General features: G+C 47.0%; 1 protein-coding gene across 1 annotated transcript; it reads left to right on the top strand.

The window, feature by feature from the left end:
* The first annotated feature begins 170 nt into the window (after window positions 1-170).
* On the top strand, window positions 171-26,567 carry Pmm2 (phosphomannomutase 2). The gene is made up of 8 exons (XM_057775688.1): window positions 171-249; window positions 4,582-4,693; window positions 7,284-7,360; window positions 8,095-8,186; window positions 11,224-11,323; window positions 11,457-11,532; window positions 14,137-14,252; window positions 24,994-26,567. The coding sequence occupies exons 1-8, from the start codon at window positions 196-198 to the stop codon at window positions 25,093-25,095; spliced, it is 729 nt and encodes a 242-aa protein (XP_057631671.1). The 5' UTR covers window positions 171-195; the 3' UTR covers window positions 25,096-26,567.

Genomic DNA, 26,567 nt, shown 5'->3' with positions numbered 1-26,567 from the left:
AAAAAGACGCATGCGCTAACTTAAAAAAAAAAAAAAAACTCTGTGTTCTTGGGGATTGTAGTTCAAATCCTGTATCAGGTGTGAGTCATTTAGGGAATTCTCCTATTCCCGTCGTGCCTTGGGCTACTGGCCTCGGCGTGGACCCGGAAGTTCCGGGTGCAGTTCCGGGTGCCAACGAGTCTTCTGACTGAAGCCATGGCCGCTCTCTGCCTCTTCGACGTGGATGGGACCCTGACTGCCCCGCGGCAGGTAGGCGGCGCCCGGGAGGCTCGCGGCCGTGGAGCGGAGCCCGTGCAGCGCCCAGACCGCGGTGACGACCGCCCGGGAACCCGGAGACTCGGGTCCTGAGCGGGGTGCGGAGGAAGAGGGGGCCAAAAAAACTCTTCCAGCAGGAAGCGTTCAGAGTCGGAAACTTCGGGTCTGAATTTCTTTGGGGGCCTGGGAACTGGTGACCAGCTTAGGCCCTCGACCTGCTGTGTCACCTTTGGCTGTGTTGTCTAGTGTATCAAAGTCAGGCTTTCAGCTCTCTGACCTTGAGCAAAGCACTTTCTCGGAGCCCTTGAAGCCACTTTAAACGGGTGTATTGCCTGTTGCATGGGGTGTTGGTGAGGATGACAGAAATTCGTGACAGTGCCGAGCCCAAATCAAGCCTCAAAGGTGAGCCGCTCCCAGCAGCCCCTGCAGTGATGGGTCCCAGGCTGTCTGCTAGAGAGCATACAAGGTCCAGTGGAACTTCCTTCCCGCTCGCAGATCTGGTTGTTGTGATCAACCTTCTTTGCACAACGTGGTGATTGAGCAGGAGTAATTCAGACTTGAGGCTGGGCACAGATAGCTTAAATGTCGCCACGTCTACTCCACCTCTTTCAGATTTCATAGGGTGTGTTCCAGAAGCCCTTGTTAAGTGTGTGTAACCTTAGATATATTGGCAATTACATATGTACAGTGTATCTCGGTCAGATTCACCCCCAACCTCTCTGTGTTCCCTATTGAGGACACCTGCCCCAAATCCCTCTTCCATTTCCATGTTTTTTTTTATTATTATTTTAATAGCCCATGAAGTTTTCACTTAGTGTTACACACACATACGCACGCACCCGTGTAGTTATCTACGTAGGCTCAGGCAAGATACCCTGCAGCCACCATCCGTGCTGAAAAGTTAGCTGACTTGATCTTGTGCAGGTAACCACGGAAGCTGGGAATTCTTGAGGACAATGGCCGTAAAACATCCAGGAGACAGCGTTTCTCAGGACGCCTCATCCTCTGGGTCTTACATTCTTTCAACTCCCTGAGCCTTGGCAGGATTGATAAGATGTCCCATTTAGGGCACTTACTCTTATCACTTTGACCAGATATAAGTCTGCTTTAATGCCCACTGCAAAAAGAAACTTTGCTTACCAAGGTTGAGAGCAGCATTAACCTATGGGTGTAAACATAAATATTTAGAAGGCAGTTTAACAAGATCTCCATTTAGCAAAACAACAGTAGTAGGTCCTCTCGTAGGGCCGATGAGCTCCTAAGTCATGGGCTTTTGACTAAGTTTACTGTCACGGGCATTAATTCCCTCCTGTGGGGCAGGTCTCACACCCAGTCAGAAAGTGATCTGGTCACCTGTGTAACAGTCATGCCACCACTGCACAGGTGACCATGCATTGCTTAGCACGTCAGTGCTGTAGCGTGACTGGGAAATACCATTCATGACTTCTCTCTCCTCGGTGGTTTGCATAGCACCTTCCAGCACTGCCAAAGCCTGTGTCAGTTCCAGCCTGATTTCTCTGTCTTGTAACCAAAGTGTGCTGTGCCTTCAGCAATATGGGACTTAACATCTAGTTAGGGTAGACAACCAAGAGCAATGGCAAAAGCCTGTATTGTAACTCTTGTCTTCTGAAACGATATTGTGTATACACATATGCTTTACAAAATAATAGGTTTTCATAAAGTTTTTAAATACATCCTTAATTTTAGATAAACCACCATCCAACCCCTTTCTACCTCATTCTACCTTTCTGAGCCACGGTTTGATCTATCTAGGGATGGCATTAAACCACACGTTCTCCAGAGTCCTTTCTAGCTCAGCTTCATTGCTCAATACACATTTATGAGTTAAGTCAATAGAAAGGTGGACAGGTGGCATAGGGTTTTAATCTCTGCAGGAGAATTTGATGGTTCAGAGCCAGCCTGGGCTAAATAATGAGTTTGAGGCAAACCTGGGGAACTTGTCTCAAAACAACAAAAGCCAATAGTAGTCTAGAACAGGAAGCAGAATTCATATTTTGTAAAGGGCTAAATATTAAGTACTTTTTTCTCTGTAAAACATATGGCCTGTCTCCACACCTGCAGCCTGCACCAAGGTTCAGGGGAGCCTTTCCTTCCCAGAGGGGCTTGCCGCCTGAACTCCCACATTGAACTGGAGGGAAAGAAGGGTGCTGCCTTCAAGAAAATGGGCAGTGTCCATGTCCCTCTCCTCTGCCCCTGCAGGAAAGAGCTGCCTGGACCCGTTCATGGGGGAGGGGCAGAGTGTTTTTTATATATGTGTGTGTGTGTGTGTGTGTGTGTGTGTGTATTTAAGCGCTGAGCTGTCAACGAGACGTTTCCTACCGAAAAAAAAAAAACATAAGGCCTGTAGCAGCCACAGACCATATGTAAACTTGAGTAGCTATGTTCTAATTTATTACAGAGGCCACTGAGATGGCTCAGTGGGTAAATTCATTTACCCCTAAGCCTTGGGACCTGACTGAGTTCAATTTCTGGAACCCACATGGTGGAAGGAGAGAACTAACACCTACAAGTTATCTTCTAACCTCCCCTTGTACATTGTGGCACATATACATGCATGTACATACATAATAAAAATAAAATTATAGAGACAAACCGTTGTTCAGTCTGGTCCAGGAGCCGTAGTGGTCAGGAGTCTCCATTCCTAAGCCTTTGTACGGTGTTGAACCTGCAGTCTTCCACCACCTTTCCTCCTGGGCGGGACAATTATTACTACCACCCCTTCCCCCGAGACAGGGTTTCTCTGTGTAGCCATGCCTGTCCTGGAACTCGCTCTGTAGACCAGGCAGGCCTTGACTCAGAGATCCACCTGCCTCTGCCTCCAAGTATTGGGATTAAAGGTGTGCGCCACCGCCCCATTAGCTACTACCATTCAAACGTAAGGAAACTGAAACCAGTGAAGTCCTGACTGCCTCAGCTTCTCATAGCAGCTGTGATGGTGAAAGTCCCTGGGTCTCGGGCACTGTTAGCTGTCCAGTTTGTCATTTCCTTTCACTGTGCTAGGGTGGAGCCACTCCAGGTACTAGATATTGAGAAAGTGCTTCTGTTTCCCGGGTAAATGGGGCTAGATAAGCATGAAGTATAAAATAGCAGAGAAGCCAGGTGATCCAGAGTGTATTCCCTTTCACGCATTTGGAACAATATGCTTGCAATGATCATAAGCAATTGTAGCAATAAAACAAAACTAATTTGAAAGAGAGCGTTCCTATATGCTGGGTACTGTGATTAAAATATTTTAGCACAGATCTGTTTATCATCAGCCTTTCCTGCTTTCATCCTTGTGTATTCTTAGACGTCACTAATCACAGTGTGGTCTGGAAGAGGAAGAACAAGTTATCTTTTATTGCAGTTCTTGTGGCATGATATGACCTGCCTGGGTTCAATCTAGTTAGCATGGACTCCAGACGTCTGCACATTTCCCTGTTTGTGTAGAAGTTTGTCTTCCTGGGTGTTTTCTTCCACATGTCATTCCATCCCTAAACAGTAGGACTTGAGAAAAGCTTTCAAAAAAAGAAAAAAGGACATAGGTCTCCATCATTTTCCAGATTTGGCATCCTGAAAACTCACACAGAGATCATTGACAGAAATAGTGAACAGAGAACCCATATCCCTGTCACTTCGGTTAAAAGCAGCTAACATTTCATCATAATAATTTTGTATTTCCTCTTGCTTAGTAACTTTCTAGACCATGATCATCATGCTACCTCACCTCTTTGTAGTTTGTTTCTGTTAAAAGACAGTCTTAGTAAATCCAGCTGTGTAGCCAAAGCTGACCTTGAACTCCTGATCCTCCTGCCTCCATTTCCCAAGTGTTGGTATCACAGACTTGTGACACTATACTTCTGACGTATTAAATCATATGCATGTAGTATAAAAAACCTTTAAACAACAGAAGCTTGGACTGAAGGGATGGTGCCATGATTAAGAGTACTGACGACTCTTCCAAAGGGCCCAGCATCCATGTAGTGACTCACAACCATCTACAACTCTGGTTCTAGGTGATCTCTGCCCTCCTCAGGCACTATATGCATGCAGTACAGAGATACATTTGAACAAAACAGACAAAAAGGAATAAGCTAGATCTATGTCTATTAAAAGATGACCACAACATAAAATGGAAAAAGCAAGTTATTGCCAACTGTGTGTGTGTGTGTGTGTGACAAGTTGGAATAGATAAAACTAAATATTAAGTTTTTCTACAGACCTAGTAACAGCACTGGGCTTGTGTAAAAATCAGAGCTAAATTAGTTTGCAGTTCATCTGATTATTATCACTCAGAATCGTCCTGTTTTCCTTCCTGACATGTAGAAAATTACAAAAGAAATGGATGGCTTTCTACAAAAATTGAGGCAGAAGACCAAAATTGGAGTGGTAGGTGGGTCAGATTTTGAGAAAGTGCAAGAGCAACTGGGAAGTGATGGTAAGTGCTAATTCCACTCTAGCAAGATTAACTTCTGATGGTACTTAGACCTGCTGCCCAGTGTCCCCTGCAGTCCAAAGCCACCATCACTCATGTAGCACACTTTCTACCTTCTCTGGGAAAACATTTTCTCTACCCTTATTTGGCCTTTGCTTTAACCCTATAAAAGTCAGTAAGTTCTGTGATCTTTAATAGAACCCTTGACTCAGGTTTCCAGTTAGACTCACCTTGAAGGTCTCACTTGTGGAACCTTTTCTCCCTCTAGTATTTCATGTCCTCACTGCTCTCACTGCAGACCAGGCCCCACCTCCTGCCTATGCTGTCCACTCAAATTTGTATACCTCTCGTCTCAGTACCTTGTCCCTGTAGCCCTGATGGAGTGTGTTCCAGGGTTCCCTCATCATGAGAGTCACTAGGCTCCCCACATCACCAGGGTCTCCAGCACAGGACTGGGAAGATAGAGAGCCTTTGTGATAGGGTCTCACTCTGTAGCCCAGCCTGGAATCAGACTCACCTTGTCCTCCTGTCTCCACCTCCTGAGTGCTGGAGTGAAGGCATCAATCACCACACCTAGCTGGAGAGTCTCTTGGCTTCTTTCCTGGTGATGGTGGAACAGCAGGTCTCTAAAACCTGGACATATATTTTAGCAAGTATCCCACCAAAATTGTGGTGCCCAGCCCTGCTGATGAGCACTCTGTTGTAAACTCAGTCTTCGTTGTCTTCCAGGCAATGTCTTACTTGTCTCTTTTCCCAGGGTTTCTGGGGTAGCCAACCTCTGAGAAGCAGTGAGTAGAGAGATCATGAACAAATAGTTCTCTCTCTGTTGTAGTGTGTTATGCTCTCCTATGAACCAAGCACTTGGGAGGCTGAGACAGGGGAGTCCTGAGTTTGCAGTCAGGTGGGGCTGGAGAGATGGCTTAGCAGCAGTTAAGAGCACTTGCTACTTTTATGGAGGACTCAGGTTCAGTTCCCAGGCCCAATGGCAGGTCACAACTGTCTGTAATTCCAGTCCCATAAGGTGCATGTGTGTCCATGCAGGCAAAATACTAATATATATCAAATGATTTTTTTGTTTGTTTGTTTATTGAGATAGGGTTTTTCTGTGTAGTCCTGGCTGTCCTGGAACTCTCTCTGTAGACCAGGCTGGCCTCGAACTCACAGAGATTCACCTCCTTCCTCTTCCCAAGTGCTGGAATTCCCATTGCCCAGTTTGCTCGCTCGCCTTCCCTCCCTCCTTCCTTCCCTCCTTCCTTCCTTCCTTTCTTTCTTTCAAACCAACATGAGTTTAAAATAGACAAAAGCATACTGTTGTCCTAGGGTTATGTTAGTACTAAGGACATATTGGGCAGTTTAATTCATTGTAGTATGCCTAGTACCATCTCTGAGCACTAGTAGGCAGTAGAGTGCATGCACACAGGCACCCACACACAATTTGATAACCCAGGCTGTCTGCAAACATTGCCCAGTGTGTCTTGGGCATCAAGTTCCTATGGTTGGGAATTCGGCATGTCTATCTGAAAGTACAAGTCTGTGGGTCATATCAAATACTGGAAGAGTCAGTTCTGCAGTCTGTAGGACACGTTTACTTCATCTTCCTTGGAGGTACTCTCTTTAGAAATGCTATCAGTAACTTAATGAGTCATATGTAGCCCAGAAGAATCCCATCACAGGGGTTGATCACCATCCCTACCTCCAGAATGTACTTACAGCGTACTCTGAGAGGTTTTCTATCACAGTACCAGAGCTAGGTGTTTGAGAGATGTAACAAGCGAGAGTCAAAACACTTATACTAGAAGGCAGCTAAGAGCTCACCTTGCATCAGCATCAGCAGGTGTAGTGGACATACCCGTAGTCTTTGCACTCAGGAGACTTGCTGTGAGCTGGAGGTCATGCTGGACTATATGAGTTCAAGGCCAGCCTGGGCTACATGAGGTCCTGTCTCAAAAACAAACAGGTGGGCACAGTAACACATGCCTTTAGTTCCAGCACTTGGGAAGCAGAGGCAGGCAGACCTTTTGTGGGTTTGTATTAGTCTTCAAGTCTAAATGAGTATAAGAATCATCTTTTTAAAACAGCTTTTTAAAATTTTTATTTTTATAAAAACATTATTTTGAGGTTGGGGAAATTGTAAAGGTACTTGTTAACTCAGGTTTAGTACTGAACCCACAGAGAAGTTGAGAAACAACCCCACAAGTTGTCTTCTGACCTATACACGCACACCATGTTGTCATGCCCAAGTGCATACATACACACAAAATAATTTTTATTTTTAAATTGAGCCTGTCAAACCTGATCTGGGAAGCCTGAGAGCTGAGGGTGGCCATCCTCTTTGTCCCTTGTTTCCTGCTGGTTCATGACAACGTTGGGAGGCGGCAGGGACCAGCATCTTACTTTGCACACTGGCAGGCTGGAGGCAGGGTCTGTGATCGCCTAGACTTAAGCTGCTGTCGAAGTTCAACCTCTTGATGAGAAGGTTGGCACAGCCTGCAGGTGCTTAGCGGGGCCCTTGCAGGAAGACTTGAGGAAGAAAGAGAAAGGCAAGTTTCTTTCTATTCAGTGCATCCTCAGTTTTATCTTGTTTTGGTTGTAGTGGTTGAGAAATACGATTATGTGTTTCCAGAGAATGGCCTGGTAGCATACAAAGATGGGACGCTTTTGTGTAAACAGGTAAGTTTTTAAGTATACAGCCTGTTCTGTATGACTACTAACATGTTGTGTAAATCAGCACGGCTGGGGCAGGAAGTTCAAAAGTTCAGGGGCTGCCTGAGCTACAAAGTGAGTTCAAGATCAACCTGGGCAGCTTCATGAGACAGTGTCTCAAAATTTATAAAAACAATAAAGAAAAGGGGGCATAGAACAACACATTACATGTGATAATGATTGAATGCCTCCGGGCACGTGCTGAAGCTCGGTGGGAGGGAGGGAATCTTCACACTGTATTCTTTGTTAAGTTTGAATTTTGCCCCACACAGCTGTTGCTTGTTCCAGATAGTGACTACATCTTTATAATGGCCTTTTAAAGCTGCTTGAGTTCAGTGTTTCTATTACAGTAGCCAAAGCTAGAGCACATCATTCAGCCAGGGGCTGTGGAAGAGAAGCTGTACTTAATACTTAGAGCAATTGCAGGAAGCTCTCTGGCCCATCTGGAAAGTGTGAAAGAGAATGAACACAAATCCTTGAGTAATGAAGGAAAAGGTGCTTCTGACCGAGGGGTCTGTGCTTTGCCTGGTGTTTCCACCACCAGAAATGAGAAAGAGGGGAAAGGACAGCAGGGTATGTCACTGTCCCGGCTGAGTCAGCCTGTGGCTTCTGGCAGTATTGTCAGAAGATCTGGGTTTGCCATGAAGCCATTTTGAAAGTACTTCCTATTATATCAAATAACTCATGCTTTGTTTACCTAGAGTATTCAAGGTCATCTGGGGGAGGCAGTGATCCAAGACCTGATCAACTACTGTCTGAGCTACATTGCAAAAATTAAACTCCCTAAGAAAAGGTAGGTTCAATCTTAACAAAGGAGGCTCTTCTAAGATATGGAGTAGTGGACTCTTTATTTTTCAAGACAGGTTTCTCTGTAGCTTTGGAGCCTGTCCTGGAACTCGCTCTTGTAGACCAGGCTGACCTGGAACTCACGAGATCCACCTGCCTCTGCTTCCCGAGTGCTGGGGTTAAAGGCATGCGTCACCACTGCCCAGCTGAGCCATGGACTCTTTAGGTGGGTTCATGCTTACGACCAGAACCCAGCACTTAGTACAACTACTTGGAAATAGTTTATATAGCCAACCACATGAAGATGATTGTAAAAAAGGTGCCCACCCATGTGATGGAGTGCTGTACAGACCAGACACTGAAACCTGTGCTGGCTCTGGGCTGTCAGGAGAGAATCCTGTGAAATAGCATGTAAAGAGCACAGAGCCTGATATGGTGGCATCTGCCTATAATCTCAGTGCTAGAGGGGCTGAGGCAGGAGGATCACAAGTTTAGGGCCATCTTGGAAGTTATAGCTAGACTATTAAAGTGGGGGGGCAAGTACAGTGGTGCACTCACTCCTTTCATCCCAGCACTCGAGGGCAGAGGCAGGTGGATCTCTGAGTTGGAGGCCAGCCCAGTCTACAGAGAAGTTTCAGGACAGCCAGGGCTATACAGACCCTGTTTTGAACAAAATGGGGTGGGGCAGGTGTGATGAGTCAGCTGTCAGCCAGTATGTAGGAAGCTGAGGCAGGAAAATTGCTGTGCGTTTTAGACTCCATAGTGAGTTCCTTGTTTACACTTGGGCTACAGAGTAAGACCTTATCTCAAAAAAGGGTCTTGGGAGCTGGAGAGATGGTTCAGGGGTTAAAAACACTGACTGCTCTTCCAGAAGACCCGGGTTCAATTTCCCAGCACCCACATAACAGCTCACAACTGTCTGTAACTCCAGTTCCAGGTGATCTAACACCTTCACAGAAATGAACATAAAACAAAGTTAAATAAATTTTAAAAAGAAAAAAAAATAGCACTGGCTGCTCTTCCATAGGTCCTGAGTTCAATTCTCAGCAACACGTGGGGGCTCACAACCATCTGTAATGAGATCTGGTGCCCTCTTCTGGTGTGCAAGCATACATGTAGGCAGAATACTTTATACATAATAAATAAATCTTTAAAAAGAACAAAAGGGTCTTGGGAGTTTGCTATAGCTAAAGTACCTGTCACAGCAGCATGAGGGCCAATGTTCAGATTCCTAGTACCCACATAAAAACTGAGTATTGTCATGTCGTCTGAAACTCTAGCCGTGAGGGGTGGAGACAAAGTCTCCTGGGAGTCTGGTCTGGCAATGAGGTCTGGCTCCAAGGAAAGACTGTCTTAGAAGATAAGCCATGTCAAACACTAGTGTGCACACATGCACACAACACACACACACACAATTTTAAAAGGCATCAGAAGCCTACAATCTGTAAGTCTAAGGAGGCCTCCAGGGTAGATAGACAAAACCAAATGTGTTTGGCCTGCATAGCTTAAAGAAAATCAAATTATGGGGTTAGAGGGTTCTAGACTCACTGAGGAAGAGTGCTTGCTGTGCAAAAATGAAGAGCCATGTTCAAATCCCCAGACCTCACAGAAGTCAGCCATGGTCACGTGTACAGGTGCATATCTGAGCACTGTAGAGGACAGACAGGACCGCTGGGACTTGCTGGTCCACCATCTGGCCTGGCTCGTGAAGAGACTGTCTCAGAGGACTGAAGCAGAGTGATGGAGCAGGACACCCATGCCTGGACCCACATGGCAGAGAGAAAAGACCTGACTCCCACACATGCCTCTCTGACCTGCCCCTCACAAAATAAATTTGTAAAAATGTTAGCCTTTAAACCCAGCATTCTGGAGGCAGAGCCAGGCATTTCTGTGAGTTCAAGGCCAGCCTGGTCTACAAAGCAAGTTCCAGGACATCCAGGGCACTGTTACACAAAGAAATGCTGTCTCTAAAAACAGAAATTTAAATATGTATTCTGAGTCTAAAACTAAAAACATTTTTAAAAGTTTCTAGCTATCTTCCCTGGAATAACTGAAACCATTGGCATGTTTCATTTTCTGTGGTCACATCAAGCCTGAATAAGCAGTCTGCCTCTGTGAACCATAGTCTTAGAACCTGTCTGGGTCTGCCCTTAATGACATCACTCTCCTCAAGAGCTCACTAACAACACAGATGCCTCAGAAACAGATGTGAGACTGCAGAAGGAGCAAGTGCCCTTATGCTGGGGTCCTTTCCCAGCCTTTAGCACAGGAGACGTCCTGATCAGTTGCGGTAGAAACAGTGAGCCACATGATAATTGTTTTAATAGCACACCCTGCTTAACCCCGTATGTCCAAACATCACTTTATTAAATAGTCAGTGTGAAATACTATGACTAGTGAGACATGGTGCCTCAAGCCTGTAATCCCATGTATCATCTGCAACATGGCGTGTTCAAGGACAGCTTGGGCTACATAAGACCCTGTCTCAACAAGGGGTGTGGACTATTCCTCCCTTGGGGTCCTTCCCCCTCTTGGGAGTTGTTGATTTTGTTTCCTTACTACATCTCCATTTGCTTTGCTCAAAAAAGAAATAAGGCTGGGAAAGTAGGATAGCCAGTAAATCTTTCTGCTCGAGCCTGAGTGCCCAAGTTTGCTCCCTAGCCCCTGGTAGAGCATGCTTCCAGTCCCTGGGGCTCGCTGAGCAGACACTGGGCTGAACCGGGGAGCTCCAGACTCTGAGAGGTGATAAGGTGGAGGGCAGTCAGTGAAGACGCCACTGGAGACCTCTGGCTTCTAGTGCTTTCACACATTCACATGCACACGCACATAAAAATCTGCGAAGATGATTCCATTCCTTTTCCATGCTAAGTCTCCATCCATGTCAATCTGAGTTAGCCACATTTTGAGTCTGTCATGCTATGTGACTCAAAGCTTCCAAGGTGTTCAATCCATGAGAAACCTGGGTCACATACTCCTGCTTCTAGAAAGTAATGTTGCCCGAGTATAAATAAGGTATTTTGTATTTTGATGCTGTTCCTGCCCAGGGGAACTTTCATTGAATTCCGAAATGGCATGTTGAACGTGTCTCCTGTTGGGAGAAGCTGCAGCCAAGAAGAACGAATTGAGTTCTACGAACTTGATAAAGTAAGTTCTTGGACACACTTGGACAACGGCCAGGTCTGAGAAGAAAAGCCCAACCGTGTAGCCTGTGGGCAGTATTTAAAATGATTCTGCACTGTGATGTAATGGACAATTGGTGTCTTTTTGTATCTCTCAGAAAGAAAATATACGACAGAAATTCGTAGAGGACCTGAGGAAGGAATTTGCAGGGAAAGGCCTCACATTCTCCATAGGTACGGTGCATCCCCAGGCTCTGGTCCCTGTGTGCTAGAGCGTGTGCTGGGCTGCCGCAGAGCTGTGCTGGGGGGGAGGTTGCTACTGGGGAAACTGAGGTTCCCTTGTAGGGCTCTTAGTCTCGATAAAAAAAAAAAAAGAACTTAGAAACAGACTCAGAAGGAACCATGAGGGTAATTTTATTAGTTTAAGAGAAAAATAGTGTAGGGTAGGTCAAAATCCCAATAGCCACCAGGAGAAGAGATGGAGAGAAAGTCATGCTCTCAAATTCAATGTAGTAGAAATAGACAGGCCACTAAGAAAAGGCAAAGCATCCCCCAAGAATGGCAGTGGCTGATGAGCTGAGGAACCCCAAAAGCATCCAGCTAGCAGTGTATGCTGATCTTTTGTAGCCCCCTCCCTCTTTTTGTATTAGGTGGACTTTATTTTGATTGTGCCCTGTTCACAATCAAAGGTGATGAGGGGGGGGTTAGGAAGAGCTTCCAGTCTTCCTCTGCAAACTGTAAACTTTTACTTATTACTCTCTCTCAAGATTTTATTTATGTTTGAATGTTTTGCCTGCATGTATGTGTGAGTACCATGGGCATGTCCACTGTTCAAGGAGGCTAGAAGAGGATGTGGATGCCCTGGAACTGGAGCTACAGACAGGGTTTCTCTATATAGCCCTGGCTGTCCTGAACTCACTTTGTAGATCAGACTGGCCTCAGACTCACAGAGCTCCACCTGCTTCAGCCTCCCCAGTGCTGGGATTAAAGGCGTGCGGCCACCACCGCCCAGCAAGCAACATGCTAATCCTGGTGAAGACTTTATTTTCTACTCTTCTACCAGTTAACACAGGCAGACTGTAGACGGCAGACAAGCAGCCACAGCAGGATACCCCCAAGCCAGGAAGTGGTTCCATGCTGTTGGGTCTGGTTCTACCTCTGCACCCAGCAGGACTTCTTTCTGCCTGCTCTTCTCTTTTACACAGAAGAGCTGTATCTTGCTGTGTGAACAGTAAAAGTTTCACACCTCTGTATGGAAGAGAAGTCTTGCTGAACTCCAGGAGTGTTGGACAGTGAGCCTCTCAGATGAAGCAGACTAAGATGTCTTGAAATCCTGTTGTGTGTCACTATTAAGGAACCACAGAAATTAGTGGGTGGCTTTTACAGAGCAAGAATCAGGCTCAGAAAGCAACAGAGAGTTGTTCAGGCTCACAAAGCCTGTGCTGACTGTCATTGAGCCAGTGGTGTCTCTAGTACAGAGACTTAACCTGACTTCTGTCATCACTTGGTAGCAGATACCTGTTATGTTTTATTATTACATTTTCAGTTTGTTGGGGGTGACAACACATGTGTGCAGGTCCCAGGGCAGCTGTGAAGAGTTGGTTCTCTCCTACCACGTGGACCCCAAGGGACTGAATTCAGGTCTTGATAGCAGTCACTTTTAACCACTGAGCTGTCTGTCTAGTGTATCTTTACCTGTTAAATGCTTCAAACATGTCCACTTCTCCTGGCCACACTATCAGTCTGGACTTAAAGCCCTCTAGCTCTGCCAGCACGTGGCCTTGCAAAGGAACCACGTGTCATACACAATCAGGAAGATTTTTTAATAATTCCTGAACTGTTAACTGAATGCCTTTCTAATAACTTTGAAAATGTTTTGTAGTTTGTTTTCCCCCCCCTTTGGTGGGTTTTTTTTTTTTTTTTTTTTTTTTTTTTTTTTTTTTTTTTGCTGCTTGAAAAGTACCCACATAGCAGCTGGAGAACTAGCTCAGCAGCTAAGAGTAGTGACTGCTCTTCAAGAAGACATGTGTTCAATTTGCAGCATCAGTATGACAGCTCACAGTCATCTGTAACTCCAGTTCCAGGGTTTCTGACACCAGGGTTTCCTCAGACATACATGCAGGTAAAACATCCATACACGTGGATGGATGGGTGGACGGACAGATGGATGGCACGATGGATGATTTTAGGGGGTACCTACCTGTAAGTTATCTTTCATATAATGAGCCTATTGCCTCCAGGATGAGCTCATACAGCCTGCATTTAGATTTTCCACTGATGGTGGTTTGGCTTAACTAGGTTTTTCCTCTGTAGTCCAGACTTGCCTGGAATTCACAGGAAGCCCAGACTGACCTTGAACTCACCATAAGCCTCCTGTCTCAGGTTCCTGAATGTGGGGATGGCATGTATGCACTTGCATGCCTGACTCAGGGTATATTAAAATGCCAGATAGTTCCATTGCATAAGGGAAGCCCTTATTAGGTTTTTACTTAAGCCTGCCTTATTTAAACTTGTAAGTCTCTTCCCTGAAGAAGCACTAAGAGAAGTGATCGCTTAGACCCAGATGAAATAATTCTGGGAAAAACAGCAAAGAACTTGTCCATAAGTAGCATTAAGTGGTGAATAAATATATCAAAATATAAGTAGATAGATAGATAGAAAAGCAAGCTGCATTATCTTCCAAAAGGTGTTACCCTCCCTCCTCTCATCTAGGCTGTGTTGGGGTTGTACTCAGCCCAGGCCTGCTAGGCAAGCCCTCTAACTGTTGAGCCCCATTCCCAACCCTCCTAAGCCCTCCTTAGCCTCATCTTCTTGGTGTGTCCCCTTCCCATCCTGCAGGGGGCCAAATCAGCTTTGACGTCTTTCCTGATGGGTGGGACAAGCGGTATTGCCTGAGACACCTAGAACATGATGGTTACAAGACCATTTATTTCTTTGGAGACAAGACTATGCCGGTAAGTAGGAAAGTCTCCTGTGCAGTTTGGACTCTGAGAGGGAAAGTTCCAATAGGCTGTTTTGCTGTCTCACACTCTACCTGCTGGACCTTCTAGCCTCCCTTCCCTTAGAGCTCTGAGGCCCTGACCCCGTGGAAGCAAAGACTGTAGGTCATTTTCAGTCTGCCTCTTGAATTAAGTACTTCCCACTTAAGGCTGCTGTCAGATCACCTGTTGTCGAACCTCTGCATTTCAATGCTAACACCCCAGAGGCAGGCAGATCTCTGAGTTCAAGGCCAGCCACAAGACCCTGTATGAAAAAAACAAAACAAGCAAACAATGCCTTCACCATTGTGGCTTTATTGTCCTGCTTTACGATTGCTACCATGTTCACTGTAGATTGCATGATAGGGTCTTCTCATAAACATGAGAGATGTGCAAATACCTGAGTCTGATCCTCAATTGGTCAGGGATCATTGGAGGGAGGACCTCCTAGGGTGTCACACAAGAAGAGCCAGTGCCAGAGAGGGGCACAATGAAGCCATTTCCTCAGAGACATTTGGCATAATTGTGAGGCTCTCCTTGGACGAGTTTCTGCTACCACCATCCAAGGCCTAAGAGGAGCCTCAGTACCAGCTGCTCACTGCCTATGATTGGGCTTGGGTCTCTTACTATGCCCTTCTGCTTCCCACCCTGCACTGCCCATGTCTTCTGCTGTAGAGATTCTGGCTTAAGCATTACATTCTGAAGCCAGTAAGGTATCATAAATGCTGTAGCTATGGAGCGCTGGTCCCTTTGATGGCTGCTCTGTCAAGACCGGCCCTGTCAGAGGTCTACCTCCAGCAGGGTCCCTGGTGACATCCTCCAGGTCCGTCCTTACAAACAGCAATAAGAATTTCCTTTGCTGCCAGGCAGTGGTGGTGCACGCCTCTAGTCCCAGCACAGGGGAGGCAGAGGCAAGCAGATTTCCTTTGTTAAGGGTGGATGATCTTGCACTGTGTGAGTATGCTGTTTATCCTTCCATTGGCAGCAAGTACCGCCTCTGTGAACGGGGACTGTGGCTTCACTGTGTTTGGTTGTTTATCTGTGAACCTGACAATGCAGATCTCCTAGAAAAAAAAGACAGGAAGCAGCCTCTGGATACTTGTCTTGGGCTAACCCGAAAGCACCAGCACAGGAAGCCGTGTGAACAAGCAGGCCTGGGACCAGACAAATACTGCCGCTGCACAGCAAAAAAACCTCAAGAGGAAAAGGCAGCTTGTGGCTGGGGGTGGTGGTGCATACTTTCAATCTTAGCACTTGGGAAGCAGCAGCAGGTGGATCTGTTTGCTCAGGGCAAAGCTGGTCTACACAGTGAGTTCCAGGCCAGCCAGAGATACAGAGAGACTCTTCTCTCAAAAAAGGCGGCCTGTGAAGTGTGAGAAAACACTCATAAACCATGTCTGTCCATCCAAAATACATCAGAGACTCCTGCAGTTCAGCAGCAAAGTAAGAACCTGATTTAAGGGGCAGAAGACATGACTCAGTGGAAGGAACACTGGCTGCTCTTCCAAAGACACAGGTTCAAAACCCAGCACCACATGGTGGCCCGCAATTCATATATAACTTCAGTTGCATGAGGATCTAATGCCCTGTTCTGTCTGGCCGCTGTGTACCAGGCACACTCTGGTACACAGACATACATGCAGGCAAAACACCCATACATAGAAAATAATTTTTAAAAAACAGATTTAACATATGTGAAGGCTGATTGCACCAAGGAAGACACATAGTGGACTCCTGAGCATGTGGAAGTTGATACCTGTAATCATAGATCATAAGAATGAAAGTTCAGGCCACAGTTAGAGCCACATTCCTCCCACTAGACTGGCCATTACTAACAGACACACAAAAGAAGGTAGAAATCAGTGCCCCTTTACCTCAGAACAGTAGATGATACAGTCAATATGAATAGCTGTTAAATAAATAAGAGAAGAAAAGCTAAAAATAGAACCTCATATGATCCAGTAATCACACTGATGAGTATAGATCCAAAAGAATTCAGATCCAGTCCTGGGAAGAAGCCTGCTCTTGAGATGAGAGAGCATTCTAGTACCATGGACTGTCTCCAGTGGGGGAATCTGATGCCACATCCTCAAGAGGAAGCAGTGCAGAAGCTAGCCTTGAGTTTATATTTCCGTATTTTTGTCTCTTGGTGGTGAAAGCTGGTTTCTAACTCATGGTAATCCTCCTGCCTCAGCTTCTAGTGCTTGGGATTACAGGTGTGAACCACCATTTCTGGCTGTTTTGGTTTTTCGGGACAGGGTTCCTAGCTGTCCTGGAACTCAATATGTAGACCAGGCTGACCTCAAACTCAGAGATCCTCCTCCCTCTGCCTCCCGAGTGCTGGGATTAAAGGTGTGTGCCACCATGCCCATTTGGGTTTTATTTTTTTTAATTTGTTTTATTTTGGTTCCTTACCCTTTTTTTAAATTGGTATTTATTGAGCTCTACGTTTTTCTCTGCTCCCCTTCCTGCCTCTCTCCTCCCCCCTTCACCCCTCCCCCAAGGTCCCCATGCTCCCAATTTACTCAGGAGATCTTGTCTTTTTCTACTTTCTGCTTCCCATGAAGATTAGATCTATGTAAGTCTCTCTTAGTGTCTACATTGTTGTCTAAATTCTCTGGGATTGTGGTTTGTAGGCTGGCTTTCTTTGCTTTATGTTTAAAAACCACCTAAGAAGCTGGGCGGTGGTGGCGCACGCCTTTAATCCCAGCACTCGGGAGGCAGAGGCAGGTGGATCTCTGTGAGTTCGAGGCCAGCCTGGTCTACAAGAGCTAGTTCCAGGACAGGAACCAAAAGCTATGGAGAAACCCTGTCTCAAAATCCAAAAAACAAAAACAAAACAAAAAAAAACACCTATGAGTGAGTACGTGTGATAATTGTCTTTCTGAGTCTGAGTTACCTCACTCAAAATAATGTTTCCTAGCTCCATCCATTTTCTTGGAAAATTCAAGCTGTCGTTATTTTTTTCTGCTGTATAGTACTTCATTGTGTAAATGTACCACATTTTCCTTATCCATTCTTTGGTTGAGGAGCATTTAGGTTGTTTCCAGGTTCTGGCTATGACAAACAAAGCTGCTATAAATATAGTTGAGCACATGTCCTTGTGGCACGATTGAGCATCCTTTGGATATATACCCAAAAGTGGTATTACTGGGTCTTGAGGAAGGTTGTTTCCTAATTTTCTGAGAAATTGCCACACTGACATCTAAAGGGGCTGTACCAGCTTGCATTCCCACCAGCAATGCAGAAGTGTTCCCTTTTCCCCACAACCTCTCCAGCATAAGTTGTCATCAGTGTTTTTGATCTTGGCCATTCTTACAGGTGTAAGATGGAATCTCAGAGTTGTTTTGATTTGCATTTCTCTGATGACTAAGGATGTTGAACATTTCCTTAAGTGTCTTTCAGCCATTTTAGATTCCTCTGTTGAGAGTTCTCTGGTTAGGTCTGTACTCCATTTTTTTTTTTATTGGATTATGTGATCTTTTGGTGTCCAATTTCTTGAGTTCTTTGTATATTTTGGAGATCAGACCTGTGTCTCTGTGGGGTGAGTGAAGGTCTTTTCCCATTCTATAGGCTGTCGTTTTGTCTTGGTGACCATGTCCTTTGCTTTACAGAAGGTTTTCAGTTTCAGGAGGTCCCATTTATTAATTGTTTCTCTCAGTGTCTGTACTGCTGGGGTTATATTTAGGAAGTGGTTCCCTGTGCCAATGCATGCAAGTGTACTTCCCACTTTCTCTTCTATAAGGTTCAGTGTGGCTGGCTTTATGTTGAGGTCTTAGATCCATTTGGACTTGAGTTTTGTGCATGGTGATAGATATGGGTCTATTTTCATTCTTCTACATGTTGATATCCAGTTATGCCAGCACCACCTGTTAAATATGCTTTCTTTTTTCCATTTGATATCTTTTGCTTCCTTGTCAAAGATCAGGTGTTCGAAGATATGTGGATTGATATATAGGTCTTCTGTTTAGTTCTATTGGTCCTCCTGTCTGTTCTTATGCCAATACCAGACTGTTTTCAGTACTATAGCTCTGCAGTAGAGTTTGAAGTCAGGGATTGTGATGTCTCCAGAAGTTCTTTTATTGTACAGGATTGTTTTGGCTATCCTGGTTTTTTTGCTTTTCCATATGAAGTTGAGTACCGTTCTTTCGAGGTCTTTGAAGGATTTTGATGGGCATTGCGTTGAATCTGTCCTTACCCTTCTTAATGATGGTTTATGATCAAATCCCTTTGTCAGTGTCATGGGATACATAACACTTTGAATGTAGACCTTGAAAGAGTCACATCAGACTTGCAGTCTTTTTGTTGTTGTTGTTGTTGTTGTTTTCCTCGAGACAGAGTTTCTCTGTGAAACTGTCCTGGAACTAGCTCTTGTAGACAAGGCTGGCCTTGAACTCACAGATTCACTGCCTCTGCCTCCCGAATGCTGGGACGAAAGGTGTGTGCCACCACCACCTGGCTTAAAGGCTTCTTAAAAATTAAGCTAATGAAATTATGCTGTGGATCTAAAGAATATCTGGAAGCTTCTTTTGTCTGACTTGGTATCCACTCATCCCTTTTCAGTATTGTGAATTGAACCCAGGGCCTCATACATGCTAGGTAAGAACTCTACCACTAAGCTACTTGCCCAGCCCATTTATTCTTATTTTGAGGTAGGGATTTATTAAGTTGCCATTTTAGCCTTAAACTCACTTTAAAGTCCAAGTTGGCCTTTCATGACTAATCATCCCGCCTTAACCTCCAAAGAAGCTGGGTTACAGGCCTGTGTCATTGGGCCTAGGTTGGTGCCATTTGTTTTTGTTTGTTAATTTGCTTTTTATTTCATTGTTTCTGAAACAGATATCCAGCCCAAGCTGGCCTCAGACTCCCTATGTTGCCAAAGATGACCTTGAACTCCTGATCCTCCTGCTTCCAACTCCCAATGCTCCAGACTTGTACCAGCACACCCAGTTTATGCACTGCTAGCAGTCACACTCAGGATTCTGTGTGTGTCAGGCAAGCACTCTACCGAGCTGCACCTCCAGCATCCTGGCTCCCATTGCTTACAGAAGGGAAAGAGATCTGTTAACGCCCACTACTACGTGCTGTGGCAGGACAGCATGCTAGGCCAGTGATACATAGCCATGAGTCCATTCACCAGAGAGGGTAGAAGTGGAGTTTATTAGGCAGGTGACAGTGTAGCCACAGCAGGCAAGACGGCAGGGAGACTGCAGAGGCCTTCTAAGTGGGAGACGGTGCGGCGTGTCACAGTGCCCTGGTAGTTTAGGACTTATCAGGTAGGACAGCTGTGTGGGTTTGTTTCTTTGGGCAGCTGGTTATCTGAATTGGACCTTATGAGTTGCTGGGGATTAGCCTCCAGATAAATGTCTGTGCCTGCTTAAACGTGTGGAGTTTTTCACAGAGCAGAGCTCTGACCAGGTAATAGTCCTAGTCCAAGGCCACCGTGACCATTGCTCCAAGTCAGCCAGGTCTGAAGCAAAGCAGCCTTGGCCTGAGGTTAAAATAGCACAGCACAGCCATTCTCCAAAGTGTTACCACAAAAGACTTCTCTGGAAATGACCCGACCCCAGCCCTGTGTTGTGGGAGGCGGTGCTGTCCAGAGCCTTGCTGTGACTGCTGAGTAGAGCAGAGCACCGTGTAGCCGGGGCTCGCAGCCCCGCTTAACTCTTGCACTGCCATGACTTCATGTACATTCTTTCATTTATTGTTTTAAATCGAACCAGGTATGGTGGTATATTCCTATAATCCTGACACTTGAGTGGCAGAGGCAGGAGGATTACATGTTTGAGGTCACCCTGGAGCTACATAATGGGATCCTGTCTCAAATTCCTCATCCCACACACAAACCCAGCAAGCATTTCTTCCGTGGTTTTGCTGGTTTTCAGCTGAGCTTTGTCAATGAAAAGCCATTTCCTGCCCAAAGGGACAGGATTGCCTCATAGCTTCCCTACTGCAGCAGCACAGCCTCTGCCGTCAGGGTCTGCTGGGACACAGGGGTGGCCTCTGTGAGAACAGAGTGAAAAATAAGGTTCTGCTTTCCCTAAATGTCCCTCAGCCCCAAAGGCCAGCTGACCCAGCCGAAATAACGTCACACCCCTGATTTCAGTGGCTCCCCAGGGGAAACAAATGGGCACTCAGCTGCTCAGGCCGGAGGGCTACATCTCAAAGGTTTCTTGTGGGCAGCATGCTGGTTGAAGGCATTTGCAAACATTCTTGTGAGTAAGGAACATTAGCCTCCCTTGCGTTTGCCTGTGTGTTCCTGTCCTGAGTAGCCTAGCTGTGAGTCCTTGGAGCACGCCAGGATGTGGGGCTGGGGGCTGGACTGGTTCTTAAGGTGCTGCCTATTCATTAGTGCAGTCAGCCCCCCCCCCCCCCCATGCATCCGTCTGTGGAGTGTTGTGTTAGCAAAGAGCAGAACAGTAGAATATTGTGCTGTGGTTTTTACTAATGATGGAAAAGTCATCTCTCTCCATGTCAGCTCATAAGAGCATAAAGGGGTCTGAAAGTCAAAAGTTAAAGCAGTCACTGGTTGGGGGGGGGTGTACAAGGGAATGGGAGGTTTGCCTCCAAGATGTGATCCTTTTCGATATTTTCCTCCAAGTCTCCCAGATGACAGAACTGGCTCAGTACTAGTCTGATTATGGAGAAAGCAGAGGATCTGGTCTTCAAGTACCTGCAGGATCCAGCCTGAGCTGCACATTCAGTGAACTTGCTCCCTGTACCCAGCCCCTACACCGTTCCTCCCTGCGGTAGCCTGCAAAGGGCCTCCCATTCAGTGGTGCAGCATTTCACCCTCCCACACTCTGAGGAGCACGTCTGCCTTGAAAACCAGCTCAGGGTGGTCAAGGGGTGATGGTAAATCATCCAGACCGGAAATGACCCCACCACTTGCCACAGCAGTGAGACTCAACAAACCTGTGTCTCTGACAACCCCAATGGGCAAGAGTTCCCCTTCTAAAGGAACCATGTGAGGCTGAAACAAGGCCTTGGGAGCTCTCAGGGCTTGACTAATTTAAGTAGTCTGGGATTACTCTTTTTTTTTTTTTTTTTTTTTTTTAATCAATGTTTTGCCTACATGTTGAATCTGTACACTTGCATGCCTGTTGCCTGTGGAAGTCAGAAAAGGGTGTCAGGTCCCCTGAAACTGGTTTTACAGGCAGCCATGAGCCACCATGTGGGTGCTAGGAGTCAAACCTAGATCCCTGGGAAGAGTAGCAGTTTTCTTAACTGCTACACCATCTCCAGCCCCAAGGAGTGCATCTTTTTTACAGAGCCTGCTCACAGCCCAGCTCAGCCTCTAGCTTTCTAAGAGTGTTGCAGAAAGGTTAGCTGTGACAGATTGAGAGGTAGGCTTGTTAGAAAACCCTAGAGAGGGTTACCTGGCCACCGGCACCTTCCTAGACAGTGTGTGCATTCAGAAGTCACACTCTGCTGTCCTCAACCATGCTTTGGGTGAGAGCTTGGCCCCTGCCATCCTGGACTGAGTCCTGCCCTCGAGGGCCAGGGATAGCTTACAATGTGTTCTCTCCACCCAGTTCTTTCAGGAGTCCTTTACCAAGGGAACCTGGGTAAGCCCACGCTCTCCTTCGTCTGCTTCCTGAACTAACAGGGTTTTTAACCAGGTTAGAGGTCCTCAAACTAGCTCAGGGCTTTCCTGAGTCCCTGCCTGTCTGCCTGCCTTCCTGAATGCCAGAGTGCATGGGCTACTCGCCTTGAGACTGGTTCTTCATGGTGGAAACATCCCCTCACCACTGTCTGGGCTTTGGTTCTTCTGTTCAGAGAGGCACAGGCTTTGATCTCTGGTATTCAGTTGACTTCTTGGGGGTCACAGAATCAGTGTTTCCTGGATATATGGTCATGCCAAGGCCGGCTCATAGCTGTCTCCTGCTCCACTGGCTAGAGAAATGGAACAGTGGTCAAAGTTTCAAGCCATCCACAGACCTGACCTTCATTCCAGGGCCTGCAGCCCAGCCCATGTTGACCCCACATACAAGTTCTAGATTGGGAGAACTGGGGCTTACCTTAGGTGTACATTCAAAACCTCAGGACTCTAGCCTGGGCCCTGTCTGCAGCAAGCCCTGGAATTCACTTTGTAAACCAGGCTGAACTCAAACTCACAGAGATCCACCCACCTCTGCCTCCTGAGTGCTTGGATTAAAGGCGTGCATTGCCGCCACCGCCTGTGGGCAGGCGTGTTTTGTTGTCAGATTCCCTGACCTCCTCTGTTTGAGAATAGTCGTCCATTTCACCTCTGTGTCTGCCTCACCTAAAAGCCATAGTAAAATTTATCCTGGAGTCAGTGCAGTGAGAGTGTAGGCTAAAGTGTACAGAGAATCAGTCTGTGCTGTGGTGGCTGTCTGCACAGCGGGTACACACTGGCCATGCAGCAGCTCTGGATCCTCCTGTGAAAAGGGGTCCATAGGCTGTGGACAGTACTGGCATTGTACTGGACAGCACTGGAGGGTAACCAGTGCTCATTAATCCCGCGCTCCCTTTCCATCCTCAGACTTTGGGCCTTTTAAGAATTTAAATAGTAACAAGCTAATTTCCAGATGCCTTGGGGATAGGATGGCCCATTCCCAGGCACAGCTTCCTTCTCTTCTTTGGGAATAGTTTTGTTCTGGGAGCTTGGGGTGGCTGAGCTTGTTTTAGCAAAATGAGGAACATGCATGTCCAGCCTGTGTACCCTGCAGTTCCCAGACCCACTGTTCCATGCTCTGTACAGCCTGGGCTTTGTTTTTGAGACAAGGTCTCACTGTAGACCAGGCTGGCCTCCAATTCATGAAGATCTGCTTGCCTCTGCCTCCCAAGTGCTGGAATTAGGGGTGGCCCAGTTTTGATTTTCCATACCTGGCATTATAAAGCAAGTTCCTCAAGCAGCTCCTGTCCACAGTCACAGGTACCGCTCCCTGGCCCAACAAAGCAGAACCATGGAGACTGCTGTGTGGGTCAGTGGTGGGTGTAGCAGCTGTCATGGGTCCAGTCTAAGCCTTTTGCTTCTGGCTTTTTTCTTCTAAGGTAGTGGCTTTTGTCAGGAACCACTTAATTGCTCTCTCTGCCCCACCGCACCCCAGCCATTCATGACCAGTTCTGTGACAGAAGCCCAGGCTCTGTAACCACAAGTCCACCCCCAGGGACTGACACTTAGGCTTCAAGGGCAGACTGGGGAGAGGAGGAGGTCTGCACGGAGAGGAAGGTGTGATCCAGCCTGTTTTAATTCTCCGGGTGGGAATAAACTGGCCCTCAGGAGGAGTGCCCCAGGCACAGCCCCTCTCGGGGGTGGGGTTCTACTAGGAGAGTTTGCTGTTCCAGGAATCCTGGGTGATTACAGTTTAGGACAGCGACTCTATTGCCTCCAGTTTTGAAACGTGTGAGATGGGATTGGTGCCTGACACTCATACAGCTAGTGCTGAGACAGGATGTGAAGGCTTCACCCTGCTTTTAGCCACTGCAGTTTGGAGTAAATGCATTGTACCAAAAGCAGCTTCCAAATGCCTGTGGTCCGCTCTGCAGAGAGATCCTGTCCTTATAGTCCCATCATGTTGGTGGCTTCTAGAATCCCTGTGCCAACCCCTCCCTCCATCTCTGCCTACCACTGGGCTCCCTCAGACTGCTGCCTACTCTGTAGCCCCACCCTGCCACCCTGTCTTCTGTCTTCCTGTCTTTTCTCAAGTAGTCACTGAGGGCCATTTAAATTTCATTAAATCCGTGATGGTAGCTTGAGTCAGTAATTCTAGCCAAAGGAAACTAAAGCAGGAATCTTAAATTTGAAGCCAGCTTGGGCTATGTAGCCTAACTTGCTTAAAATGGTGATTGATGACGGTGATGTAGCTATGTAGTCTGACTTCCTGAAATGGTGATGAAGCTATGTAGTCTGACTTCCTGAAATGGTGATGGTGATGTAGCTATGTAGTCTGACTTCCTGAAATGGTGATGATGGTGATGATAATTAAACTCAGAGCTGGGGAGGTGGCTCATGGTCACGCTTGCCACCAAGTGAGAGACTTTTCAGATACTAGGCACCTGTGTAAAAAGCCAGGTATAGTGGTGTGTGCTTATAATCCCAGCACTGGAGAGGCAGAGGCAGGTGGATCCTAGCACTCATCAGTGAAGTCCAGGTTCAGTGAAAGACCTGTCTCAATAAATGAGACAGAGCAACTGAGAAAGATAGCCAGTCAACGTCTGCCCTACATATGCATGTGTACACATAGGAACATGGATACATACACCACACAAATCGAATAAACGCAACTCAGTTTCCCTCTTACTGGCCACACTTCAAATGCTCAGTCACCGTATGTGACCAGTGGCTATGAACAGACTGACCAGCCATGTTCATTTTGCAGGGTGTGAGCAACCCCACTCTAGGCTACCTGCCCTACCAACACTCCTTGTGACTTTCGGGAGAAATCTGGCACAAAGACAAATTGATAGCTGTGAGATTGTCATTTGCTGTTCTTTCTCACTAAAAATATAGCCTTTGCCAGATCCTCGCAAAGGTGTCTGGTGCTCTTCACGAGCATAATTACCCGTTCTGAGCTCGATCTCGGTTCGTGAGAAGGTTAAGCTCCTTGTTCAGTGTGACTAAAATGTCATTCCTTTCTTAGAAATGAAGGGAAAATGAACTGAAGAAACCTCCCTAAGCTAGGAGCATCAAGGTTGCAGCAGCCCGGGACCAGAACAAACTGTAGCCTACTCTTCTCTTGTGTCTTTGCAGGGTGGCAATGATCATGAGATCTTCACAGACCCCAGAACTGTGGGCTACACAGTGACAGCACCCGAGGACACACGCAGGATCTGTGAGGAGCTCTTCCCTTAACTCCAGAGGAATGGGGTCCTGGCCATCAAGACTGAAAGGTCGCTCAGGGTCAGAGGCACTTAGGGCCAGAGCTGGAGTCCTCCTCACGTGCACATGTCCCTAGCCTGCAGCCAGGCTGTTCTCATGGTCCAGTCACAGGGACTAGTGGTCATCTCACTGGGCATGCCAGTAGGCCGCGTCTCCACCTCCATCTAGCACCAGCAGCCCCAAGGGAGTGGAAAGAACGCAATCAGAAATGGCTGTGGCAGGGTGTGGTGGCTCATGCCTGGAATCTGTACCCAGGAAGCTCGGAGGCCTGGCCCCTTACCCTTTGTGGAACTGAAGATAGAAGTTTGGGGTTTTCTGGTGGTGGTGGGTTTGGAAGGGCTCTATTTTGAGACATGGTCTCACTATGTAGCCCTGGCTGCCTCAGAACCTGCAGTGTAGACCAGCCCGACCTAGAATTCAGGGTGTTTGGCCTCTGCCTTACAAATGCAGACTACATGCACCAGCACACCAGCCACGGTTTCATGGAGACCTGACAGTTGTCAGTTTCATCTGACCATCAAAAAGAGGGTCTGATGATGGGAATACAAGGATCCACAGCTGCCCACCTGGGAGAGGACTGAAGACTTCAGAATGCATTCCCAGTCTGCGCTGAGGCTGGGGCATGAACTAAAGCCAGTGTTCTGCCAGAGGGCTGATGTTTCTGTTTTCAAGCCAGCTTCCTGTCTATGAGCCATAGACCACAGCTTGACCTGCCTGACGGATAGCTGGCCAAGGGACAGCTGATGACAGTTTGCACCTCCACTGGCCTTGCCGGCTCTGGCTGCTACATTTCAGCAGGACTGCTCTCCTGTCACCCAGGGAACAGCCCCAAGGCCACAGCCACAGGAGCTGCACTCCTTCAGCCTCTTCCTGGAGACTGCCCAGGCCTCCTCCAGAACCTCAGGGAGAGCCTTCCAAGAATTTCCCAGGCCGCTTTTCAGCGCCTAGTAAACGGTTCTGCAGCCTGGCTCCTTCTTGGGAGCCCCTGCTGCCCTGTCCTGCCTTCAGCCACCGTGTGCTCCCACTGCCCGCACTGGCACCTGCTGCTGACCCCTTTACCTCTGTCCACCCCCACAGGAGAGTGCCAGGACCTCCACCCTGTGGCATCCTCCTTGGATTTTATGGCAGTGCTGTGACCACTTGCCCAGGGAAACACATTAAAGGGACTGCATCGTTCCTCACTTCTTGATCTGGTCACTCTCACTCTGGGTGTCTAATGGCTTCTTCTCCAGTCCTCAGAGAACTAAACACCTTGAGTCCTGAAAGCTCTTCGGCTCCTCTAGCTGTCCTGGCTGCTGTAGTTCCCAGCTGGCCCAGAGGCTGTCATCTACCTGCAGGTCCCGAGCTGCCCTCAGGTGGGGACTCCAGGCTTTATCAGTTCCTACAGTGCCTGTCACAGATCCCCAGTCTGCATTCAGACTTCCCACCTAATAAAGGGTCTCTGC

This window comes from Chionomys nivalis, chromosome 7, assembly GCF_950005125.1.
Source record: "Chionomys nivalis chromosome 7, mChiNiv1.1, whole genome shotgun sequence".
NCBI lineage: Eukaryota > Metazoa > Chordata > Mammalia > Rodentia > Cricetidae > Chionomys > Chionomys nivalis.
This window is presented reverse-complemented; position numbering and strand designations above follow the sequence as displayed.